Source organism: Vombatus ursinus, unplaced genomic scaffold (assembly GCF_900497805.2).
Source record: "Vombatus ursinus unplaced genomic scaffold, bare-nosed wombat genome assembly UNPS02014872.1, whole genome shotgun sequence".
NCBI classification, from domain to species: Eukaryota; Metazoa; Chordata; class Mammalia; order Diprotodontia; family Vombatidae; genus Vombatus; species Vombatus ursinus.
Genome location: NW_020954650.1, coordinates 7,426,304 through 7,450,903, shown reverse-complemented (window position 1 = coordinate 7,450,903; position 24,600 = coordinate 7,426,304). Strand labels below are relative to the sequence as shown.

Below are 24,600 nucleotides of genomic sequence, written 5' to 3'. Positions count from 1 at the left end.
AGGAATAAATTACCTGTCCCATATTATACACTGAGTACTTTTAACATTCCCCCTCACATTTTGGAGAGGGCCTTGGTTAACTCATCCATAAATAAAACTGTCCATAAGAGTGTTGTGGGGAAAGAAAGGACTTAAATGAGTCAAACAGTGAAACAAGGGACCCTGACCTCATTCATCGGAGGTAGGATCCCTGGGACTGAACCGGGTCCATTCACATGCCTGGGTATAGGCATGAAGAACAGAACAGAGAGTGAAAGCAGAACTCATTATTCCATTTCTCTGACACTCCTCCCCTGCCATTTATTCTGTCTATTAAGGGTAAATTAGACAATAGACAAAACAAACACACAATGGCCACGTCCAAACAATTTATTTACTGCAGATTCTTTTAATTAATTTTATTGTGCATTCTGAAATCAGGCCTCTTGAAGTCAGTTTGAACTGTGTGCAAAGTGTTATGCAAATTAATTTTCTGAGCCAAAAATCCTACTAAGATCCAACAGTTTTGATACAGAGGTCTTCAGAATGTTTTCTCTAAGAAGAAAGATTCAATACATGTCAAATCCATTTAAAGGAATAGATAATAAACATCATTGGTTAAATATCTCTGCTTCTGAAAAGCACAAGTCCAAATATGGAATTTATAATTTTAGCAAAAGGGGAAAGGAATAGGAAGTTTCTGGCACTTAAATCATTTCAATTTTCAGAGTTCTAAGAGAAATATTTAAATGTAATGGAGTTCTTTGAAAGAATTAAACTGAAGTTTTAGTCAGTTAGGGATAGGGATTAAATTCCTGATCTCATTGACTGAGGAAATTCCCGAAGGAGACAAATACTTCTCCCAATGCTAGTTGGCATCTTCTCTGCAGTTTGTAATCTTAGAAAGTTGCCAGAGGCATCGAGAGTTTACGTGACCTGCCCAGGCACACACTGTGTCATACACGGTGTGTATGTATCAAAGACAGTGCCTGAAACCAGGTCTTTCTAACTCCCAAGGTCAGCTCCTTTCTCCCCTGTCATATTTCCTCTTTCTCACATAAGGATATTTTTCATATTTAAAACCACAACTCATCTCAATGTTATTAAATATTTGTTGAACACCATGTACTTAGTGCTGAAAAAAAGTTATTTTTCAGAATACTATTTTTTTAAAAAGTTACTTTTTGGTAGTTAATGTTTAATCTAGGATTAGGACATAAGGAGGTGTATTATACCTTGCAATTCTGTTTCTAAAGATACTCTTTCTAAAGAAAATGCAATGAGTGTGTGTGTGTGTGTGTTTTAATAAAAGAAACTTTAGTTTACCTTTGGCCTTGAGGCCACATGTAGCCTTCTAAGTCCTTGGGTTCAGCCTTTGACTGAGTCCAAGTTTTACAGAACTAATCCTTTTTAAGGGGATTTGTTCTGTGAAGTTTGGATTAGGTCAAAGGGCCACACTTGAGGACCTAGAGGGCCAAATGTGGCCTTGAGGCTGAAAGTTCCCCACTCCTGGTCTAGGAGTTGGGGGAGGTGATAGGATTTGTATTCATTCTGTTATCAATGATTTCAACAAATTATGAATTTTTCTAGTTTAAGAGCTGGACATACCAAAAGAAATTGTGTAATCCTAGTTTGCCAATTACCCCAACCCCAGCTTTGGGGGCAAGTCACTCAATTTCTCTAGAAATTCAGTTTCCTCATTTGTAAAATGAGGGAGTTGGACTAGATTGGCACTAGAGTCCCTTCGAACTCTCTCAATCTATTATTCTATGCTTGTTTAATGGAACTGAGTTAGAAAAATAAACTCACTTTACCTGTAGGTGATACAAGTATCTTATCTGGAAAAACTACTAGGCCTTAATAAGAGAACTGTAAGAAGAAAAGGGACAACAACAATTCTGACTTGGATGACGATGAAACAATTTAGCACTGGAGGACAAAAGAGTAAAAATTCTGCTTCTATAGGAAAGGAAGAGGCTAGCTAGTCAATCAGCTTGGTAAGGAACATCAGTCTCGGCTTTTTCTAGAGAATGGGAGGGGGAAGTGGGTAAAGACCAAAATAAACAAAATCTCATTCACATTTCACAGCCAGTGCCATTCCGGAGAGGAGGCCAGTGACTCAGGGCTCTGTTAGGAACACCATGTTTCTTGTTTTAGTGAGAGAAAGTTAGGCTCCGGGCCATTTCCAGAGTCCATCCGAGCTCATCCTTCCAAGCAGGAGTTTTATGTGTATCTGGGCATACAATAGAGTTTCTAATGAATTAAATATCTGTCCAAACCAACCAAGCTCCGAACAGTCATTTACATTTTTGAGACACCCCCTCTTTGCCGGCTTGCCTTCCCCTCTTCCCCAGTCTCTTTAAAGATACTTCAGGCCGTAATCCTCAAAGCAGCAGCTGGTCGGATTCTTCTGGACTTGCGTCTCTCCCAGGACTGAGGCTCGGAGGGAAGGAAGCGGAGAGAAAGAAGGCTGCGGCTCTTTTACTGTGATTCGGGTTTACCCGCTGCTGCTGCTGCAGAGGCGGCCCCTTCTAGGGCGCGGCTCGGGGCTCGGGGCCAGATGCTTATCCTGGCCACTCCTCTTCTGCGCCCCTCACAGGGCCCCGATTGGCTGGTGGAGCGGACTGGGTCCTCTCCCCTCCAGGGCGGGATCCTCACAAATACCAGGCGGAGTGCCGCACCCATTGGCTGGCAGTCTGGAAACTTAACTAACCTATTGCTGTCATCTTTTGCACCCGGTGCCCCTCCCTATTCCACTCTTGTCCCCTTGCTCTCTCGAGAAGAAAGAACACCCCTCTCTCCCCCTCCTCTCGGGCAGATCCCCTGATCCCAGGGCAGACTAAAGGAACCTGTGAACCCACAGACAGCTCTGCCAAACTTCTGAGGACTTGAGTCAACTTTCAGGGGCAGGATGATCGTGGGGCGCTGGCCAGGGATATCCCTTCTACTCGTTCTTCTCGTCTGCTCTCTGGCTCCAGCTCGAGGTGAGAGGCCATGCTCGCCCCAGCTTTTGCCGGAGTTGGGGTGTGTGGGAGTCATAGAGTGGCCCTTTCGGATGGGGGAGGGAAGGATTCAAAGACGGGGAGGGTGGGCAGTCCTCAAATCAGCCCTCCTGGGAGGGGGTTCTTGGGCAGACCCGGGAAGGCCTGTCCAGGCATTCGGGGATCCCTCTAGCGGGCCCCTGGGGGCCCGAAGAAGTGGGAGCAGAGCCTCTGCTCCCATTTGGGAGAGGGTGGTCTTGGTATCAGTGAAGTTCTACTTTAAGTTTTGGGAGCAGTCTTCAGAAAGAGGAGACCAGAAACTGGGCTTGTTTTTCTTCCGTTATTAAACAGAGTAGGAAACGTCAGCATTGGGGGAGGGAGGAGGAATTTTTGGAAAACTTGTTTGCCTTGCGTGGTTCTTATGCCTCTTGCAAGTATTCTGTACGCACTGCAGTTAGTTTTGCCATTTCCCAGAGAGTAAGTTGCAACTTACTTCCAAGTGAAAATACCTGGGCAGCAAGTTTAACGGGAGAATAATTAGCAAAGAACTGGTTAGGTTTTTATTGATTGCCTATGAAGTTATTAAAAGAACTAGCAGACCACTGGATTGAAGCCTGGTCATTGGTCAGAGCTGGTTACTTTTTTTTCACCATCAAAAAAGTTTGATACTCTAAAAAGGAGAATGGGCATCTTTAGTAAAGAAGATCAATAATATTTTCAATAGGAGAACTATATTTTTCTCTCAGGATGCAGTAGAGAAAGATTAAACAGATGTTTGCATCAAGAGGATTCATTACGGAATAGCTTCATAGTGATATTAATGATTCAACTTTTGCTTACCGCAGATGTCCTTTAATTATGTGGATGAGGCAGGTAGAATTGGTGGCTATTTTTTGAGAAGTAGAAATAACAAAAGTATATTAATAAAAAAAGGGAAGGTAGCATATGTATTTATGCAATATATGTGAATATATGGACATATTTAGTGTACATTCACATATCCATTTATATGTGTATGTGCATGTATATATACATACATACCTATATATATATACATATTATATATACATATAAAGAGATATATGTGTAGTAAGTAATGGTTTCACAACTCTTCCTTTGTCTCTCTGGAAGTAGTACTATACTTCCAAGTAGTGTTTTTAAAATCCAGATAGCTTATAAGCTTAATTTAAGTATGTGCCTGCCTGCTGCATAAAGGTAAAGATTGGAGAAGACCCAGAGAAGTTTTCAGTTTCTTGTTGGAATGCCAGCAATGTGGCATTTAAGCATTGGGGGGGGGGGGTCCCTGCTTGGAACCATGTTCTTAGTAAGTATTTTAAAAACAATTCACAGAATATGAGGTACTCATTTTTTTGTGCTTTTTATTTCTAGTAGAAATTTTAAGTTGAAGGTTGGGTGTTTATAAAATTTATGGAGATTGGGGGAAAAAGGAAAGAAGACCACACTAGATGCACAAGAGTTTTAGAATGTTTTTCATATCTTCCTGCCCCACCTTTTGTTTGAGTGTCCTTCCTAGTCAGGTTTGGGTCCTAAAATGAAGTTGATTATTGCAGCAAAGGAAAATCAGTGTGGTAGCCACCATTCTCTCTTTTTATGTTTCATATATCTGGCGGTATATGTTACTGTTGAATTGCTGAATGTTTTCCTTAGGCCCAAGAAAAAAAAATCACATCAGGACATAGATATTTAAGGAAGTAATATTTCTGCACTTTCACTTGTCTTCAGTAATGGTTGGACATTTTAGATGGAAACATTTATGTAAAGAAAGAAGTGAGGTGTAAAACATTTGATCTCTTGGAGCCTTATCCCTCCTAAAATATAGGGATGGACTGAGGTTCAGGGAACTCCAAAATTACAATGAGTATTGTGCCCCAAAATATTTTCTAAATTTTTTTAAAATAAGAAATATCACTTCCCATAACACTTGTAATGGTGAATACGGTCTCACAGTATCTTATACAAGTCTATGTAGCTACTAGTTCAATTAGATTTTGGTATCAATAGTGAGTTCTGGATTCTGGAAATGTGGAAGTGAATGGTCCAGAATAAAAATAAGGAGTAGAGTATCACAGATTTTCGTGGATTCTGTTTTTTAAAAAAAAAAAAAGATTTCCAAGTTTTGCTACAATAGATCTCATGACTACAACAGTGAAAGGTTTTTATTCTTGTTTTGCTTTTTGTAGGGGATAGTGGGGGGCAGTAGACTTTGTAAGTATAGGTCTTTTTAAGTGTGGGTTGAGTGGTGGTTGCTGCTAGACAGTGGTGTGCTGGAGTCTGCTCAAACTAGTATTCAGAAATCAGCAAATCTACAAATTGGTACTTGATTTATTGCTATCTTTATTTATTATTGTTAGTTTTATTTATTGTTGTCTAGACCTAAGATTGTAAAAATAATAATGCAGATTAAACTCAAAAGCATGTGGTGTCCTCTGTACAGAGAGCCAGTTAAACATTTACCAGCACACTACTGGTTGCAAAATCAGAAAAACTTCTGCAAATTGGAATTCTAAGTGGTCAATCCAGGGTCTATCATTGATTCACTGGTAAAGATGTGACCCAATTTCTATGCTGTGTCATTTGGACTAGATCGGACTGCCTACACAATTTAAGAACATCTGTTAACTAAGTAAAAACTAATTAAATAATGTGAGGCCCCTCTTGTGAGCTTTCCTTGCTTTAATCAAGTCTGGTCATGTTTTTAATATCTTCTTCCAACAGTGTCTGTCTTGTGTCAGGCAAAGCTGGAGAAATACTAAGAAGTAATCACCATGTCATTTTTGAAAAGGAAGAAGATATTTTTAAATATTATGCTCACCAGAAAATTTGCTCTAAACTATTAACATACTTGAATGGCTGTGGTAAAAATTCATGTTTTAACTGACTTGATGCATTTCCTTCTGATGCATCTCCCTTCTGAGTTTAATTTTTTTTAATAAGTTCCCCTTTATCATGGAAATGTATTTTAGTATTTGTTTTCTCCTTGGGAAGAGTGCTTTTTCTTTCATGTAAAGATCAAAATTTGTAGCTGAGGGCTGTCTTTTAGATGAATTAAATATGAATTAAATTAAATGTGACCAATGAGTGTTTTCTGCAGTGCAGATTTTATATAAACTCTGACAGGATTTTATCAGTGATACAGAATGAATACACCTTAAAAATAAATTCTTTCTTATAAAATTATTTTTCCACATTATACATTTTTCAAAATGATATCCCACGAACTTTTGGAAAAGTGATCCTTTTTGTTACAGAAATTTTCCATTATTAACAACTTTAAATTTCCTTATAAGTTGTAGACAGAGTAAGAACTAACAAAGTAGTGTGGTAGAAAGGGTACCCAGCCTTTTTTATGAGACCTGAGTTCAAATCCCTGTTCCGACATTTATTCCTACTCTCTAGGCCTCAGTTTCTTCATTTATGAAATGAGGAGATTGGGCAGGATGGTCTCCCTCCAAGTTCCCTTCCAGCCCTTTGTCTATGATCCTAATAATTTTGTAGACTCTGACTAAATCCTTTTAGGATAGGAAATCTTATGCTTTTGGTCCCACTTCTCAGTGAGTGAGTGCGGGAAGTTACTGGAGACCAGCTGCCAGATTATTTTATTAGACATTATTCATATACAAGATAAATGTTCTCCAATTTTCTTGATTAAATATAGGGATTATTATATACTTAAGGGGATTGCAGAAGTTTTTTTGGATAAAACATTAAAGCTTGAGGGAGCCTTTAAAGGGAATAAGGATGATTCAAATGTGTATGTGTGTGTGTATCACCTATTAGAAGGGAATGTTTTAAGATTCCAATACCTTCAGATAAAACACTGCAATATTATTTGTAGAAAACAATTTCACAGGGGCAGCTAGGTGGCACAGTAGATAGAGCACTAGGCTTGGAGTCAGGAGGACTTGAGATCAAAACCAGCCTCAGAACATATAGGCAGACATTTACTACCTGTGTGACCCTAAACAAGTCACTTAACCCCAATTGCCTCACCAAAAAAAAAAAAAAAGAAAACAATTTTACTAACTTTGTAATAGTAAAGTAGTATCCAGGTTTAAGTTGGAGATGACTTGTCAGTCTTTGGGTATGCTTTAGAAATACTCAGTGTCACTCATGTAGCAATCCTTGTGGTTGCACAAATCATATAAGAATATAGATGTTCAGGAAATACAACTTCCTTTTTCCTCTCTCAGTTAGATGAAGATTTCTGCTACCTCAGCTCCTATCAATCACAGAATCTCAAAAGAAATGGCCTTTCAACATAGCTTTTAATAGAACTATGTCTCATCTCTTTGAAGTGCAAAGCACATACAATTTTAGGGATGCTTACTAAAAACAGGTAATAGACTCTTTAGATTGGAGAATAAGTCACTAAAGTTGAGATGGAACCTTGTCATGGATGGGAAAAATTCTCCTTAACCAATATAACCCAAACGATTCTTGTATCATAGTAATGTCAATTTTTATTACTGCAGTTTGAGCAGTCATTTATCTAATTATGGTGTTGTTAGCCAAAATATGTAAACAAAGAGTGTATCAATTGCAATAGATTATATTATAATAAAATTATCAAAATGTGTATTGTAATGAATAGAATGCTGGACTGGGAATTAGGAAGACCCGTATTCTAATCCTGTTTCTGACACTGTGAGCAAGTATCTTAACCTTTGAGTTTGTTTCCTCATTTTTAAAACGGAAATAATGATGTTTACAGTATTTATCTCCAAGGTTATTGTGAAGTCCAAATAAGATAAGGAATGCAAAGCATTTTGCAAATTTTAAAGTGATATATAAATGAATTTAAAATGACAATGATATTATTATTACTTGTAAAGAGCAAATTTATCAACACTATCTTTTAAGGTAAAGGATATTAAGTAGTATAGTCTTTTGATTATGTCAATAACTAAATATTTACCAGTCAAAATATTTTTGTTCAATCAACGACAAAACATTTATTAAGCACCTGCTGTGGCATTTTGCTAGAGAATGGAGATACAAAGATAAACAGGGAACAGTCCTTTCCCTCAGGAAACTTAAATTCTAAGGAGAATTTGTATTTGTATGCATATATAACTTGTGTGTATATATATATATATATATAATACACATACACATATACAAACATAGAAAACATACATGTGTATATGTATATAGAAAATAAATACAAAATAATAGGGAAACTAGCTGCTAGGATGATAAAGGAAGGACTTGTGTAGTAAATGTGGCTTAAACAGAGTTTTGGAGAAAGCTAGAGATTTTGAGAGGGTGTGTATGTCAGACGTGGCAGACAGCCTATATAAAAGAAACAGAGACGTGAGTGTCAAATGTAAAGAACGGCAAAAAGTCAAAGTTGACTGAATAATTAAGATGTGAAAAGGAGTAACATGTAGGCAGGAGCCGGATTGTGAAGAATTTTAAATGTCACAAAGTAGTTCCATTTTGTCCTAGAGGTAATAGAGAGCCACTAGAATTTCTTGAATAGGAGAGACACATGCTTAAACCTGTGCTTTAGGACTATCACTGGCAATTACGTGGAAGCCATGTTGGAGAGGGAGGGAGACTTAAGCTTGGGAGACCAGTTAGGAAGCTATTGCAATGTTTCAGGCAAAAAATAAAGAAGGGTTGCCTTAGGGTGATGGCCCAGTGATTAGAGAAAAATGACATCTGAACTAGGATGGTGGTTGTGTGTAGAGAAGGGGACTGATGCTAGAGATACTGTGTCTGTAAGAAGAGATTCCTTCTTTTGAGAGTCAGCTACATAATGGAAAAAGTGTTAGACACGAAAACAGGAAATCTAGGTTTGAGTCCTTATTCTGACAGTTACAATCTATGTGGTTCACTTAACCTTTCAGCCTCAGTTTTTTCTCTGTAAAATGGGAATAATATGGCATCATTATCAGATAAGTACATGTGAAGGACAGTATAAATATCTCCTTTGTTTCTTGATTAAGATGAAGAATACAGAGAAACATGAGAAGACATATTAATTAATGCAAAGTGAGAGAAGAAATATAAAAAAACTAACATACACAGTGACTACAACACTGGAAATAAATGCAAAGAACAGGAACAAAATAATCAAATGTGAAGGATTATATAGTTCTAATGATTGAAATTTGACCCCAAAGAAGAGAAGAAAAGACACAAATTCTTGTAACAAAGATGCATAGTCAAGCAAAACAAATTCTCGCAGTTTTCATGTAAAAAAATGTATATCTGGTTCTACATTTGAATCCATCGTCTCTCTTACAAGAGTTGCATAGGCTAGATCTTCATCAGTCCTCTGAAACTGTGATTGGTCATTGAATTGATCAGAGATCTTACGTTTTTTAAAGTTGTTGTCTTTATAGTGCTAATATAAAATTGTTCTGGTTCTGCTCACTTCACTGTATCGCTTCATATATATCTTTCTAGGTTTCTATGAACCCATTCTTTTCTCATGGCACAATAGTATTCCATTACAGACATTTAGTTTATTCAGCCTTTCGGTTGAAATAAAAATGTATTGTTTGTGTGGGGTCTTCAAGTGTGTGTTGAATGCCTACTTGAAATAGGCACTCAGGAAACAACTACAAAACGGTTAAGTGCTAAATTCTGTGGTACTGACCATAATTACAAGGGGCAAATCAGCGCAGTTCTGCATAACTGGGAAAAGCTTCTTGGAATCAATAAGACTTGGGCTGCATCTTGAAGGACAGGAAGTTTTAAGATTACACAGAGGAAGGATGGCAAGCATTCTATAGCCTAAGTAAACACTGTGGAGTATATTGGTTAATCATGACAAATAAAAGGAAACATTTCTATTGAGGTTAGTTAGAGAACTTAATATAAGTAAAAGTCACATAGGAACAAATAGAATATATGTTTTTCTGAAAATGTACAAATCTAGGTTTGATGTAATATAGCTAACCATACTTGGTGCAGGAGACAGTGTATCAAAGCTTGTTGAGGATCAGAATTCCAAAGGAATGTCTGTTGTTCATCATTTAAGGATTGATCTTAAGTCAGGGTGAGACAGCTGAATCATCTGTCCCCGTGATGTTGGATTTCATTTCTTACTTACTAACATTTCTCTCTGGGCTCTCTTTCAGGAGTGTATTATTGTGATTACTGCTGTTAAAAAGATAGTGGTACTCAGAATATGCCATATATAGCTTTATGAAGTTCAGGGGCCTTGAGTTTAATTATTACAGAACAATTTTTGGAATTATGTTTTCTCTGTATTTCTTGAAAAAGCAATGTACCAAAATACTCCTTTCTCAAATTGAGTGATTATGGGCCACACTTGAACCAGGGCTTTGCTTCAGGCTGGAAAATTTAAAGGGTCACTTCTGACACATCCCCTGGTTTGTGGCATCATGCCCAGCTATGGGGATAAGGGAGCAATAAAATAATAAGAGTTAGTTACCTTTTGTGAGGAAAACCCTGGCTGTCTGGACATCATATTTATCCCCTATCAGATGGAGAGGAAGGCTGGACCTTCCTCTTTTTCCCCTCTGTGAACCTCTCAGGACTGCTGTTTTGTGGAGAAGATATGGGTAGCTGCTAGGCTGCCCAGAAACTGGCCATTGTTCATGGGAGGGCAGTGCTTCCTTCAAGTGCAGCAAGACTAAGAGCCTGAGTAAGGGAACCAGGGCCATAGCCCCTGCTGTGGATTCCCAGGTGGCTAGCTGCTTTTGTATTCTCATATCCTAGGGATCTTTGATTTCCTTGAAATTTTGCTTTCCCTAGGAATCTCCAACTGTCCTTCAGCTATATGGTGGCCCAAGGTAGGAGAGAACCTTTGAGAAGCAGGGGTGGACTGTCCTGTGTATAAGGAAATGTGACCTCAGGGTCTGGGAATTCTCAGCAGGGGAATTCTCAGTCCAGGTGATAAGAGCAGGGACTTCACTTGGATAAGGTGAGGCTAGGAGCTGGAGGGCCATGCTGTCTCAAGAATGTCTCTCTCTCCCTTGTCATTGACACCTTTTATTTTCTGCCCCTTTAAGCTTTACACTCCTGGCTTCAAAACCTTTCCTACCAGTGGTGGGAGTAAGATTGGGAATGGATGAATGACTGTGTGGTCAAGAGATAGCTGACATTTCTGTTCTGATAACTAATTCAGGGCTTCTGTCCCCTCTCCCCCTATATAATATTATGGGTTTGGGAAAGATGGTCTATGAGTTCCCTTAAAGCTCAAGCAATTCAAGTTTGAGATTTGGACTCTATTTGATAAGGAGCATCCCTCTGTGACCTTGGGCAAGTCAGCTCCCATCTTTGCAGCATCAATTTCCTCCTCTGTAAAAATTAGTAGGCTCAATTAAACAAACCCTAAAGTCTTCTCCAGCTAGAATATGATACTCCCCCTCTTTAACATTCATTTTAGAAATTTGAGTTCAAAATTCTCTCCCTCCCTACAGCCCCTCCCCCACCCACTAAGAAGGCAAATAATATGATATCCATTATACATATGAAGTAATGAAAAAAAAATTCCTTATTAGATGTGTTGCAAAAAAAGAGGCAAGAATAAAGAAAGTGAAAAAAATCTGCTTCAGTTTTCACTGAGTTCATTGGATCACTCTCTGGAGGTAGATAGCGTTTTCCATACTAAGTCTTTTAGAATTGTCTTGGATCATTGCATTGATCAGAATAATTAAGTCTTTCACAGTTGATCGTCATTACAATATTGCTGTTACTGTGTATAATGTTCTTCTGGTTCTGCTCACTTCGCTTTGCATCAGGTCATATGCAAGTTATTCTGAAACTATCCCTTTCACCATATCTTTTTTAACATTCTTTCTTTCTTTTTTTTTTTTGGTAGGCATTTGGGGTTAAGTGACTTGTCCAGGGTTACACAGCTAGTAAGCGTCAAGTGTCCGAGGCAAGATTTGAACTCAGGTCCTCCTGACTCCAGGGCTGGTGCTTTATTCACTGTACCACCTAGCTGTCCCCTTTTCACCATATCTTATAGCACAATAGTATTTCATTACAATCACATACCACAGCTTGTTCAGTCATTCCCTACTTGATGGACATCCCTTTAATTTCCAATTTTTTTGCCACCACAGAAAAATAGCTTCTATAAATATTTTTTGTATAAATGGGTCAGTTTCTTTTTCCTTTGATCTCTTTGGGATACACACCTAGTAGCTGGGTCAAAAGGCAAAACTGTACGTTTTATAGCCTTTAGGGCATAGTTCCAAACAATTCTCCAGAATGGGTGGACGAGTTCACAGCTGTACCAATAGTACATTAGTATACCTATGTTCCCACATTCTTTCCAGTATTTGTCATTTTCCTTTTCTGTCATGTTAGCTAATCTGATAGGTGTGAGGTGGTACCTCAGAGTTGTTTTAATTTGCATTTCTCTAATTATTAGAGATTTTTAGTAATTCTGAACATTTTTAATATGGTGTGATAGCTCTGATTTCTTCTTCTGAAACTACCTTTCACCATTATCAACTAGAGAATAACTCTTATTTTTATAAAATTTGCTCAGTTCCCTATATATTTGAGAAATGAGACCTTTATCAGAGAAATTTCCTATAAAATTTCCCTGTTTCCCTGCTTTCCTTCTAATTTTGTCTGCATTAGTTTTATTTGTGCAACAATCTTCTAATTTCATGTAGTCAGAATTATCCATTTTACCTCTTGTTATCCTCTCTTGTTTTGTCATAAATTCCTCCCTTATCCATAAATCTGACAGATAGTTTCTTCCCTGCTCCCCTAATTGAAAATGATACTTTGAAAGTTTGGGGTGGGTGTTGCCTCCAACTCTTTTTTCAGTCCATATCCCTCCAACTCTCCCCCCCCAAACAGAAAGGATTTCAGCTTTTTGTATGTATTATCACCACTCTTCCCCTCCTTCCAGGGACCTGGATCCTTAGATGTCAAGTGTGAAGGAATAACTGGTCTTAGCACCTAATTATTTAGAATAATTTTTTTAATAGGAAGATACCTACTAGTTTTTCTTCTGGTGTGTGAGTGGCCAGGAAGTAAGGGAACCTTCCCAGCAGTAGGCCCTATTTTCTGCTCATTAGATCTGGTAGTTGGTGTCCCATATCTGACTCTTTTTCTGTTCCTCATGGGGCAGTTTCTGTTATTCCCTCTTCTTATCTAAGGATGCCTTTTTGTTCCACTTGTCCAAAAGGTCATTTGTAGTACTTCCTCCAGATTAAAAAAAAATTATTTGTGGCTCTGGTTTTGTGACTACCCTAGAAAGAAGTACTTGAGATTTCTATGTTAAATTGCAAACACAGAAATTTTGTATTTGAGAGATTATTTTGGAAATTAGTGGGGATTCCTCAGGGTTATGTCACCCTTAATGATTAATTAAATTTTATAATATAATTGTTATGGAATTAGAGCTGGAAAGGATCTTTGGGGTCATCTAGCAAAACCCATTCATTTTGCAGATGAGCAAACTGTTACCCAATGAGGTTGCATGATTTGCCCAGGGTCAAGAAGGTAGAAGTGGCCAGAATTTGAATGAACCTAGGGCTTCAGACCCCAAATTCTTTTTGATACCATTAATAACCCTCAAATACCTATCACTTTCTGTCACTCAGTTTATTTATCAATAAAATGAGAGAATTAGCCATTGTTACCAAGATTCCCTTCCAAGTCTAAATCTGTTGAACCATGACATCACCAGGCCAGGGTACTTTAATGTTCCTGGTCCGACTTTGTCAGGACCACAGGCAGTATTCAGATCATGTGTCTTTAAGCCAGCTAGGATCTTGTTGGCTTCAGTTATAGTTCCAGGTTCAATTAATCCCTTATATCCTGACACTGAAGCTTGACTTTGATGTGACATATAATAATAGTAATAACAATAGCGACGACAACAAATAACTATGAGGCACCATCATCTGGTAGATGAGAAGTTGGCCTCATATTCAGAAAGACCTGGGTTCAAGTCACACCTCTGATATATCAGGGCTACAGTAAACTGTCTAAGACCCTTGATAACTTGCAGAACAGATCTGAATGGGTAGAGGAATTTTCCTTACTGGGATTTCACTATAGCAATAAAATCTAAAGTCTGGTCTTTGAAAAAGAAAAAAAAGCAAAGCCAACCCCTGACTGTTTAGATGATGCTCTGAGATGTTCAAAGCACTTTATGTATGTTGGAAAGATCACTGAATTTTGATTCGAATGAAGCATCTCAACTGTCTGGGTATTAGAATTCTCTTCTGATGAGCCATTGGATTTTTATTGCTCTAGTGAAATCCTGGTGAGGAAATCTCTCTGCCAATGCAGACTGACATCTGTTCTGCTAGTTATTGAGAGTTGCCTGAAGACTGGAGATGTCAAAAGACTGAACCCAGGTTTACCTGAATTGGAGGCCAGCTCTCCATCCACTAAGTCATAATGCTTCTTGGTAATAATAGTAATTAATAACAATAGTTGTTTTGTTGTTACTATTACTGGGTAATAATGATAATAGCTAGCATTTATATAACACTTTAAGGTTTGTGATGTACTTTACAAATATCATTTTATTCTTACAACCATGGAGGGAGATAAGTGCTATTGTTATTCCCATTTTACAGATGAGGAAATTGAGGCAGACAAGGTCATACAATGTCTGAGGCTGGGTTTTAATTCTGGTTTTCCTAACTCCAGGCCCAGCCCTCCAACCACTGTGGCATCTCACTGCCTCTGGCTAGGTTAGAAATCTCTTAAGAATTAATCTGACATTGTTTTTAAATTAATTTTTAATAATAAATTTAATGAATGCCAAAAATAAACCATTCTTATGTATAAAGTAGAAGAGAAAAAGAGGACTATATGAAACTATAATCTTTCATCGATAGTTTGCTTTTAAAATGTGTACATATGTGTATATATAATTTATACACACATGCACGTGCATATACATACATATACAGTATGTATAATTCCTATATCATATACAATTTAAAATGTGTATTATATATATTATATTAAACATGTTATTTTTAAAGCTATTCTGCTTGCCTGTCTTCCTTCTTTTTTTTTCCTACGCATTTGCCATTACTTTAACAAAAAAAGGATAAATGAAAAATTGTAGGGTAGGTAAAGGACTTAAACAACAACAACAAAAAAAAAAACAACAACAACCCAATGATCCACAGGGGGAACATTCAGCTTGATTTGGTTAGTTTCTTTTTTAAGTGAAAAAAAATATACTGCTCTAAAACATTTCATTTGTTTACTTTTTAAATCCAAAACTTAGAGAATATCAGAGTAGAGACTGAAGTCATTAGAAATCATCTAATATAACCTTTTGTGTGTCATGGACCATTTGATTAAACCTATGGACCTCTCTCAGAATAATGTTCTTAAATATTTGAGGAAATGCTAAATTTCAATTAGAGGGTGATAAGGGCAATATCTTAACCCATCCCCTCAAATAAGTTAGGGTAATGTTTTTTAAAGGTAATGGAAATATTTCTTACGACTTAGTCTTGACTCAAGGGATGAAAGATTCAGACTGTTGATGTCACTTCCTCTTCACTTGAACAGAGAGCAGCCATGAGGAGCTCAGATTCTTGGCTAGTAGATCCTGCTGAGAACCTCGCTCAGCTGAATCAAGTCTAAGGACTTTCAATACCTATTCTTGTTGAATATTCCTTCTCCTGATGTGGCTAAGCAAATGTCCGTTAGTTAATTGTCGAAAGACCTATGAGTATCTCGTTTTGTTCCAATACCAAATCTGTACTACCAGAAGAACAGCCTGAGGCAAGCCCAGCCCTGGACATAGAAATTAGTGAAAATAAAAATGACTTTTTTTTCTCCCATTAAAGTTCACTGACCCACTGAAATCAGGGTTCTTATAGACAGATCTAGATTGAAAGCTGTAGGTTATTCTTCTATTTCCTAACTCACCTGATAGGGAGCATAAACCCTATTAAAAGAGATACTTAGAAGTATATTTTGATTTTGTGATATAATTATGATATTGAGATGCAGCATCACATAGTAAATTGAATAATGGACTGCTCGAAAGATCTGAATTTAACTCCTGATTCTTCTCTTACAAGCAGGTGGTTTTAGCAAGTTACTTATATCTTCCTGTCTTTGTTTATTCATGTTTAAAATGGGGATAATAATATTTGCATTACTGGCCTCATAGCCTTGTTGCTTCGCAGGCTTTGTAAGCTTCAGCAAATTTCTTAAAGTTAAATTGTTGTTTGCTGTTACTATTATCTGTAAAATGGGGATCGTGATATCAGTATCACCTACCTTACAGGCCCTCTGGGAGAGAGAAGTCTGGTAACTACAAAACATTGTACACACGCATCTTTGTGTGTATACACACAAAGACACAAAAGGCAACACAATGTCATGGAATAACATCCACACATTGTGGCTTTTTTGGATGTGACTGTAGACTTAGTGCTATGTTGTGTTTTTTGTAACTGTTGGTATACGTGGAAACATTTCTTCCTAATATTTTTCCCCTGGGCTGCTAAAAATTAATTGAGATCTGGAGCTCCAGGACCAGAGTTTTTCTGTTCTCATTTCCAGGAATGTCACTATACCTCCTTTTGCCTTTCTTTTCAAATCATAATCTTGCTTTCAGAATACAAGCATCACCCAGTACCAGCTTCTTTTCTCCCAGGTTCAATACACAATTTCTCCTTTTCAACAGAGAGCCCCCTTTTAACCATTCAGTAATTTTCACCCATTTAATTATAATAAACTGATGAGTAAATGAGGTTTTATTAAATGTATAATCAGGTTGTTTAAAACATTTTTAAAAAGTAAGAAAATATAGTTCTTAGAAATTTCAGGGCAATTTTAATCTGTTGGGGCACATAAGGATGGTTCAGTTAACAGAGAGTATTAGCAAAACTATACAATATAAAGTATGTATAAATATAAATGGCACATTTAAATTATATGAGTTTGGAGTAGCACTCTAGGAAGCTTTTCTTCATGTTGAAGAAATTCCACAATGGAATCTTCAGAACCCTTCCACCACCACCACCACCACCACTATCGCTACTACATCCCTCCCACAAAAGAAAAAAAAATCTTTCTAGTTTTGATTTTTAACATGGCTGTAGGATTTTAATATATGCAATTACTGAGTGTTGGCTTTCTTTTCTGGGTAGTGAACATCCTATTTAAATTTGTAGTAATTGGGGTGGGAGAAGGAAGAAAAGAGTATTTTAAAATCTATACTGGCAAGAAGTCTTTTTTAATTTATCTTCATATATGAGAAGTTAAATATAAATGTTTCAAATCCACATTATGTTTCACACCGTATTGCTCGCTGAACTTCTTAAAATGGCTGAGTGGTAGTTATCGGATCCTCTGAAACTGCTGCAGAGAATGTTTTGTCAGGGATGAGTCATAGTAGGTAGTTCAAGGCTGCTCCACCCTTTGTGAGTCATTGTCATTGTCTTACAATACACACACGTGTGCGCACGCACACACCCTTGAAGTTTGGGCAGAAAGCCTCAGAAGCCCCATGCACTTGATGTATTGCATTTCAATGTTTTAACACTTTATAGGCTCTCAGAATACCAGAACTCACTGCAACAATTACAAAATAGATACTTAAGCTCTTCTTTGAGGAAATGTGCAGTAGAAAGAATTTTGGTTGTAAGAGTTGGAGGACCTGTGTTCTAATTCAACTCTGCTATTGGCTGGCTTTCTGACCTTGGGCAAGACATTTAACCTCTCTGATTCTCAGTTTCCTCATCTGTAAAACGAAAGGAGTTGGACTACATGACCTTTAAGACACGTTCTGACTCTAATCTTCATATATATTTCAAGAAATATACCTCTTTTAGCTCCCTGCCCTCCCCCCATTATTTTTTAATGACTCTTTTTGTCTATTTCCCCAGTCAAACTGAGGTGTCCTAAGAGCAGCAGGATGGATAGAATGATGGCTCCGGTTCAATATTTAGGTGACTCTGGGGAAGGTGTAGCATAAGCAGGGAGGTATGGGAAAGGTGGCTGAGAGACTAGAAGGATGATGTATTTGGCTGTGACTTAGCCTCCTACTGCTGGCAATTGCTGTTGAATTATAATTATTATATTTGGTTATTTATGAGGTGTTAGAGAAGAAGCATGGCACAGTGGAGAGAGAACTGGTATTGAGACAGGAAATGGTGCCTTGTTTGAGGAACTGCAAGCAGAGCAGAATGTAGGCTTCATGGAGGGATGTGAAACGTACAAAACTGGAAATGTAGAAAGGGGCCAGGTAATATAGCACTCTCATATTCAATAGATATCTATTAGACCTCATTGATCAGGGTTGGGTGACCTAGTCAGATAATGCGCTTTAGAAAAAATCATGTTGGCAACTGAATGGAGAACGGATTTGAGTGGGGAGAGATGAGGCAGGGAGACTGATTAGAAGGCTGTTGCAATCATCCAGGTGAAAGGTAATGAAAGCCTGAACCAGGAGTTTGGCTGTATGAGTGGAAAGAAGAGGAGATATGTGTGTATACACACACACACACACACACACACACATACACACACACATACATATATATGTATATATATAGAGAGAGACACATACACACACATATAATATATGCATATATGTGCATATGTGTGTATGTATATGTGTGTGTATATATATATATACATATGAGATATTTTGATGGTAGATATGACAACATTTGGCAATTTATTGGATATGTGGAGTGAATGAGAGTGAGGAATCAAGGATAACATCAAAGCTGCAAGCCTGGGTGATTTGAAGGATGTTGTTCCCCCAATCAGTAATAGGGAAGTTCAGAAGTAGGGGGAGGGTAGAGAAAGTTAATGAGTTCCGTTTTAGACATGCTGAGTCTGAGATGCCTACCAATGCCAAGGAACTCAGAGGTCCAGCTCCTACTTCTATCTTATGAAGGATTAGAATACTTTAGAGGAAATATTTCTTTGTTTTTTAAATCTGTTATAATGCATGTTTCACTATAATATTTTAGTTTTGAGATTGATTTTCTAATAGCTGGAACTATTTAGTTTACTGAGGGAAGATTGATCAATCATTTGAGTGCCTACAACATACAAATGTGGAGGATATATTAAAAAAGACATAATTCATGTGATCAACGAAATTATAACCAAAAGGAGAGAAAAAGGAGTAAACCAGCAAAAATATGTAGATAAAATTATTATGAAAATACTTTGAAGGGAAAGGGCAGGTAAGGAATTAACACTTCCCAACTCTGGGAGAAAGGCAGAAGTAAGGTGATGAATCTCAAAGACATATGACTCTCTCTTTTCTAGTCAGTTCAGGATTAGCTACACTAGAAGTTTAAGAAATAACATAGGATTGATTGGTATTTGGCTTTAGGATTTGATTTTTTTTTACCTCTAGAATATTTATTTCACTAATCATTTTAGATTAATTCTGAAATAGTTTTGCACTCTTAACACATGAACTGACAGCAGCCCGAAATGGTCCAGCAATACATTAGCTAGTAAGAGGAAGATAGGCTAAGACTGGGGTGAGAACCTTCGACCTTGAGACCACACGTAGCCCTGTAGGTCCTCAAATGCTGCCATAATAAGTCAAAGGCTCTACTTGAGGACCGAGAGCTCCCCAACCCTGAATTAAGATGCTTCTTCTTCTTCTTCAAAAAAAAAAAGCAATTGTGGACCAAAGGGTACCCAAAGGGACCAAAGATATATGTAGTAAATGTAAATATGATTATTAATTATTTTGAATTATAAATTACTTATGATTATTATTCTAAAAATTCTAAGGGAGTCTCTATTTTGAATGAACTCTATATATAGTCTTTCCCCCAGTTTGCAGTAATGGGTTGAACACTGGAATTGGAATCAGATTACCTGGTTTTGAGTGCCATCTCTAGCATTTACTAGCCAATAAAGGCTTTAGACAGATCATTTAGTTTCTCTGAGCCTTAGTTTTTTCCCATCTAAAAAATGAGGAAATTATTATAACACTTGCATTATTCACATTGTTACTTTGGGGGGGGATGGGAAAGCTTTGAAAATTGTAAAGGTCTTTATAAATGAGATACTCCATTTTCAAAAGATTCTTGGTCAAGATAAGCACAGCAAGATCACAGTCTCTTTAAACCTTAGTGGATGGTGCTTCATAAGTTGCTGTGGCCAACCTTTCTATGATCTTATCCAAATTTGGAAAGACCTACATTCCTATATGATAGACAAATAGTCCCTGTACTTGAAGACTTTTCCACTTGGTAGACTGCTGTGCTGGAACAACCTTTTGGAGTCCCACTGTCTTACCTACACTATAATAAAGCATTGGAGTAGGATTGTAGGGTAGCTAAGTGGTACAGTGGATAGAGTGCATGGCCTGGAGCTGGGAAAGCCTGAATTTAAACCTGGCCTCAGACACTTACTAACTGTGTAACCCTGAGTGAATCACTTAACCCTGTTTGCTTCAGTTTCCTCATCCTTCTTCTAGAAGGAAATGGGAAATCACTCCAGCATATTTGGTAAGAAAACCCCAAATGGGGTCATAAAGAGTTGGGCAGGACTGAACAAAAATAAAAATTATGGTCTCAAGCCTTCCTAGTCTTATCCCAAATACAATCTTAAAACAGGCAGTTGTCTTGCAAATCAGCTGATGGATCACAATGCCCTGAATTATTATTACCTCAATCCCTGCCCTCAAACAGGTCCCTTCAGTACGTTTATTTGAGGGATAATTCTCTCAAGTTCTCAATACAGTGTCTTTGCTCAGCCTTTTACATGAGATACTGTTTCTTCATAAGTTATCTGTTTTCCACATACAGATTTATTCTGCCCTTTTCAGCAAACAAACACTTCACCTAAGAAAGGGACTATATTTTAAATACACAATAATTCAACCTCATAAATAGAAAGAATGACTATGGGGGGGCGGGGAAGAACTGTAGACTATAATGACAACCACAACTGGCCCAGGAGAAGATTTCAGGAAATGTACTTCTCTCCCTTCTTTATAGAGGTGGGACCTACAGGTGTGGAATGCATATGCTGCAAACATGGTTGCTATATTACTTGGTTTTAATGAACTGCTTTTTACCTCGTTTTTATTCTTTGTTATTTAGGGTGGCTTGCTTGGTAGGGGAGGGGACGACATATCTTTGTAAATAAAGGTCTTGCAAAAACAAAAGATTTCAAATATAAAATGTAAATATCTAAGGTAAAACAGAAAGGAACATTTTTCTAACACATCTATCACACTGATTCTTAAAGTGGAAAATTGACTATATCTGGATTATGTTGGGGCAAGCAAAATTAAGAGATAAATAGATAGATAAAACAGATAAGTAAATAAGTACATGCATAAACACATACACTTAACATTTGAAAGCTCTTCAGATCTCAGTTCAAATCTTGGCTCTGCAAACCACCCATTTACCTTTTCTGGGTTACTGTACCCTCATCTATAAAGTAAGGAAGTTAAACCACATGAACTCTGAGGTGCCTGCCAGTTCTAGCCCTAACTCTGTGATCTCATTTGAGTCCCTTTTTCAGTCCCTCTCTCACACTGCAAATCCCTGAGTGCAGAGATTGTTGTTTTTCATCATTGTATCTCCCAGAGTTATCAATGTACCTTATAAAGAGCTACTGCTGTTCAATCTTTTCAGACTCTGTGACCCTATTTGGGGTTTTCTTGGCAAAGATACTGGAGTGATTTGCCATTTCCTTCTCCAGCTCATTTTACAGATGAGGAAACTGAAGCAAACAGGGTCAAGTGACTTGTCCAGGGTCACATAGCTAATACGTCTGAGGCCAGAGTTGAACTCATGAAGATGAGCTTTCCTGATTCTTAGCCCAGTGCTCTATCCATTGTGCCACCTAGTTGCCCTTTTTAAATAGCTGGTGCTTAATAAACATAGTGACTTTCCCCTCCTTGGACCTCATGCAACACTGATTCATGTCTTTCTAATACCCTTCTGTATATCCTTTGTGTATCAAGGTTATGTGTGTATATATCTTATTCAAACAAGATTGTAGGTCCATGAGGTCAGATATTATATTATGTTTTTCTTTTTTAAACCTTTTACCTTGCCCATTGTTAGTATACCATTCAATGTAGAGTAGGCACTAAATAAATATTTGTTGAGTTGAACCATTATACTAATGTTGGTTTATTAATAACAACACTGCTTACTCCCAATTAATTTGTTTACAATCATCTCTGTGACAGAGATAGCTTGGTAAAGTGGGTAAATGGAGTCTGGAGAGATTTAGATTCAAATCATAGGTGGAGCAAATGGCAAGTCATTTAAATACACTGAGCCTCAGTTTCCTCATCTGTAAAATGGTGATTGTCATGGAAGTAGTACCCTTATCCACAAAATCACACTCACTGGTGCACTAAACTAATTGTTTTTAGTTATATCTTGTGCCAAATAGTGGGCAGCTTAAGTAGTGGAAAGAATGATAACCTGGGTATCAGTGAGGTTACAGTCTTAGATCTGCTATGTTACTTTGTGTCCTTAGGCAAATAACTTAACTTCTCTGATCCTTCATTTCTTCACTTATAAAAATGAGGATTGATTGTAGCTCTAGTTGATTTATATTAGCTATGTCTTTCTTTGGAAAAAAATGATGGTTTTTACTGTTATATTACATTTATTTAAAAAATGTATCTCCTTCTCTCTGTCCAGTGAACCATTCATATAATAAAAAAAAAATTTCAAAAAAGAAAAGAGGGGGAAAAAAGTATTTAAGTAAAAACAACCAACAAATCAATTGTGTCTGACACTATATGCAATGTTCTACACCCATTATACAAACTACAAAGAAAAGAGGGTTATGTAGTTTCTCAATCCTTTCTCAGAGACAAACGCATATTGGTCACTAATTTGTAATTAGAGTAGCTTGCTCTTTAAATTTGTCATTAGAGCTGCTTGGGACCTTGAAGAGCATGTTCACTCATCTTCAAAGTCACGAATGAATATAGTAAATGATAGTCATTTTGCATTTCTAATAGGGCCTTCTTGTGTTCAGAACACGTGTCCAAAGAACACCTCTGGAATGTTGTTTTCCTTTATGGATGCATCCTCAAATTGCCTTGACTCTGCTGATAGCTACTTTTGAAATTCTGCCTTGTAGATAGTTTTTCATCCATAGGATTTCTTGGATTGGGATTTGGAAGCTGTGATATAACTGCAGGAGAGTTGAGAGGGTTGTATGGAGGCTGGAGCTTCAAACTTGAAAACAGATGTCAGTTTAATGGTAGTTTATGTCAAGCTATAGACTGTATGAATAGGATGAACTGGCTTTTCCCTGCCACCATCATTTCACTTCTTCCAAGATCTTGAGATCCATCCACTGTACTGAGAATGAGAATGAGGAGAGCTGCATAAATGGGAACACCCATCTGCATATACAGTTATCCCTTCTACATCATGACTTTCCCCATCGTGGTTTCAATATATCTCGGGTTGGCATAAGAAACTAAACGGGAATTTTTGGGAGTTTTGTGGAAGCTACAAATGACATGCAAAGGCCAGCAGATGACACAGAGCCTATGACCAAATACTTAACCCAAATTTTACAATAAGGGACTCTAAACACCCCATAAAGAAAAAGAAAAAATTCAGAGTTCTCAGGTATGAAGAGAGGGCCAAAAACTTTTATGCAGATTTTCCAGATCATGGGGGGCAGGGCACATGTGCCTCCTAACCCCTGCAATGTGGAAGGGATAACTGTAGTAGGTTTTTTATTGTTCTTTGTTGAGGTCAGGAAAGTGTCTTGAGTAACGGTCAAACAAATTTAATTTTTGTGACTTGTTTGTGGGGAACTTATTATGCAAATACACCAAGGGTATTGTTGTAAATGCTAAATAATTTTTAATTCTCATCACCATTGGTCTTATTAAGCAATTTTAAATCACTTCAGAAATTTAAAAAAATCCATTTTTAATTGCTAACTGACCGCCATGCTTAGAATACACTCTTCTCCTTTGGTCTTGGAATCCTTGTTGTTGTTCAGTTATTTTAGTTGTGTCTGACTCTTTGTGGAGTTTTCTTGGCAAAGATACTGGAGTGGTTTGCCATTTCCTTCTCCAGCTCATTTTGCAAATGAGGAAACTGAGGCAAATAGGGTTAACTGACTTGCTCAGGGTCACACAGCTAGTAAGTATCTGAGATTGGATTTGAACTCAGGTATTTCTGACTCCAGGCCTGGAGCTCTATCCACTGTGCCACCTAGTTACCCCCTTAGAATTCTTGGTTTCCTCTTAAACTTTTCTCTAGTACTACTTAGAGCTTTACCTTCACCCCATAACCTTCACCTTCTTCTATCTTATCTATCTGTATATTACAGGTCATGTAGTCCACTCAAGGAGAGGCAGTGTTTCATTCATTATATCTATATCATCAGCACCTAGCACGGTGCCTGGTACATGCTTGGTGAATGTTTGTAAACTGATTTACAATTCTCATCCTAATTCATACGTCTAACATGAATACGTTTTTTCCCCCGTAGGAGATTTTGACTTGTCTGATGCCCTTCCTGATGGTGAGTAACAGATATCCTCAGCATTCGTAGATGTTTACCCTGTCAAATACAAGCCAAGTTTCTTTTTTATTGAAAAATAAACCTGATTTCATGAAATATGTCATGCTCCTTTATAGTTCTGAATGACATTAAAATAAATTGCTGGGCACTTAATAATCTGCCATAGTGTTAC

General features: G+C 37.5%; 1 protein-coding gene across 2 annotated transcripts in view; it reads left to right on the top strand.

Annotated features, from left to right (window-relative positions):
- The first annotated feature begins 2,650 nt into the window (after positions 1–2,650).
- CD99 (CD99 molecule (Xg blood group)) overlaps positions 2,651–24,600 on the top strand; it is a 55,541-nt gene continuing 33,591 nt past the window's right edge. The window contains exons 1-2 of one of the 2 annotated variants that reach the window (XM_027842411.1): positions 2,651–2,963; positions 24,396–24,428. In XM_027842411.1, coding sequence (XP_027698212.1) covers positions 2,891–2,963; positions 24,396–24,428 — 106 coding nt within the window. In that variant the 5' untranslated portion in view covers positions 2,651–2,890. The remainder of the gene's footprint in view (positions 2,964–24,395; positions 24,429–24,600) is intronic. The other variant, XM_027842412.1, reaches the window with a different exon arrangement.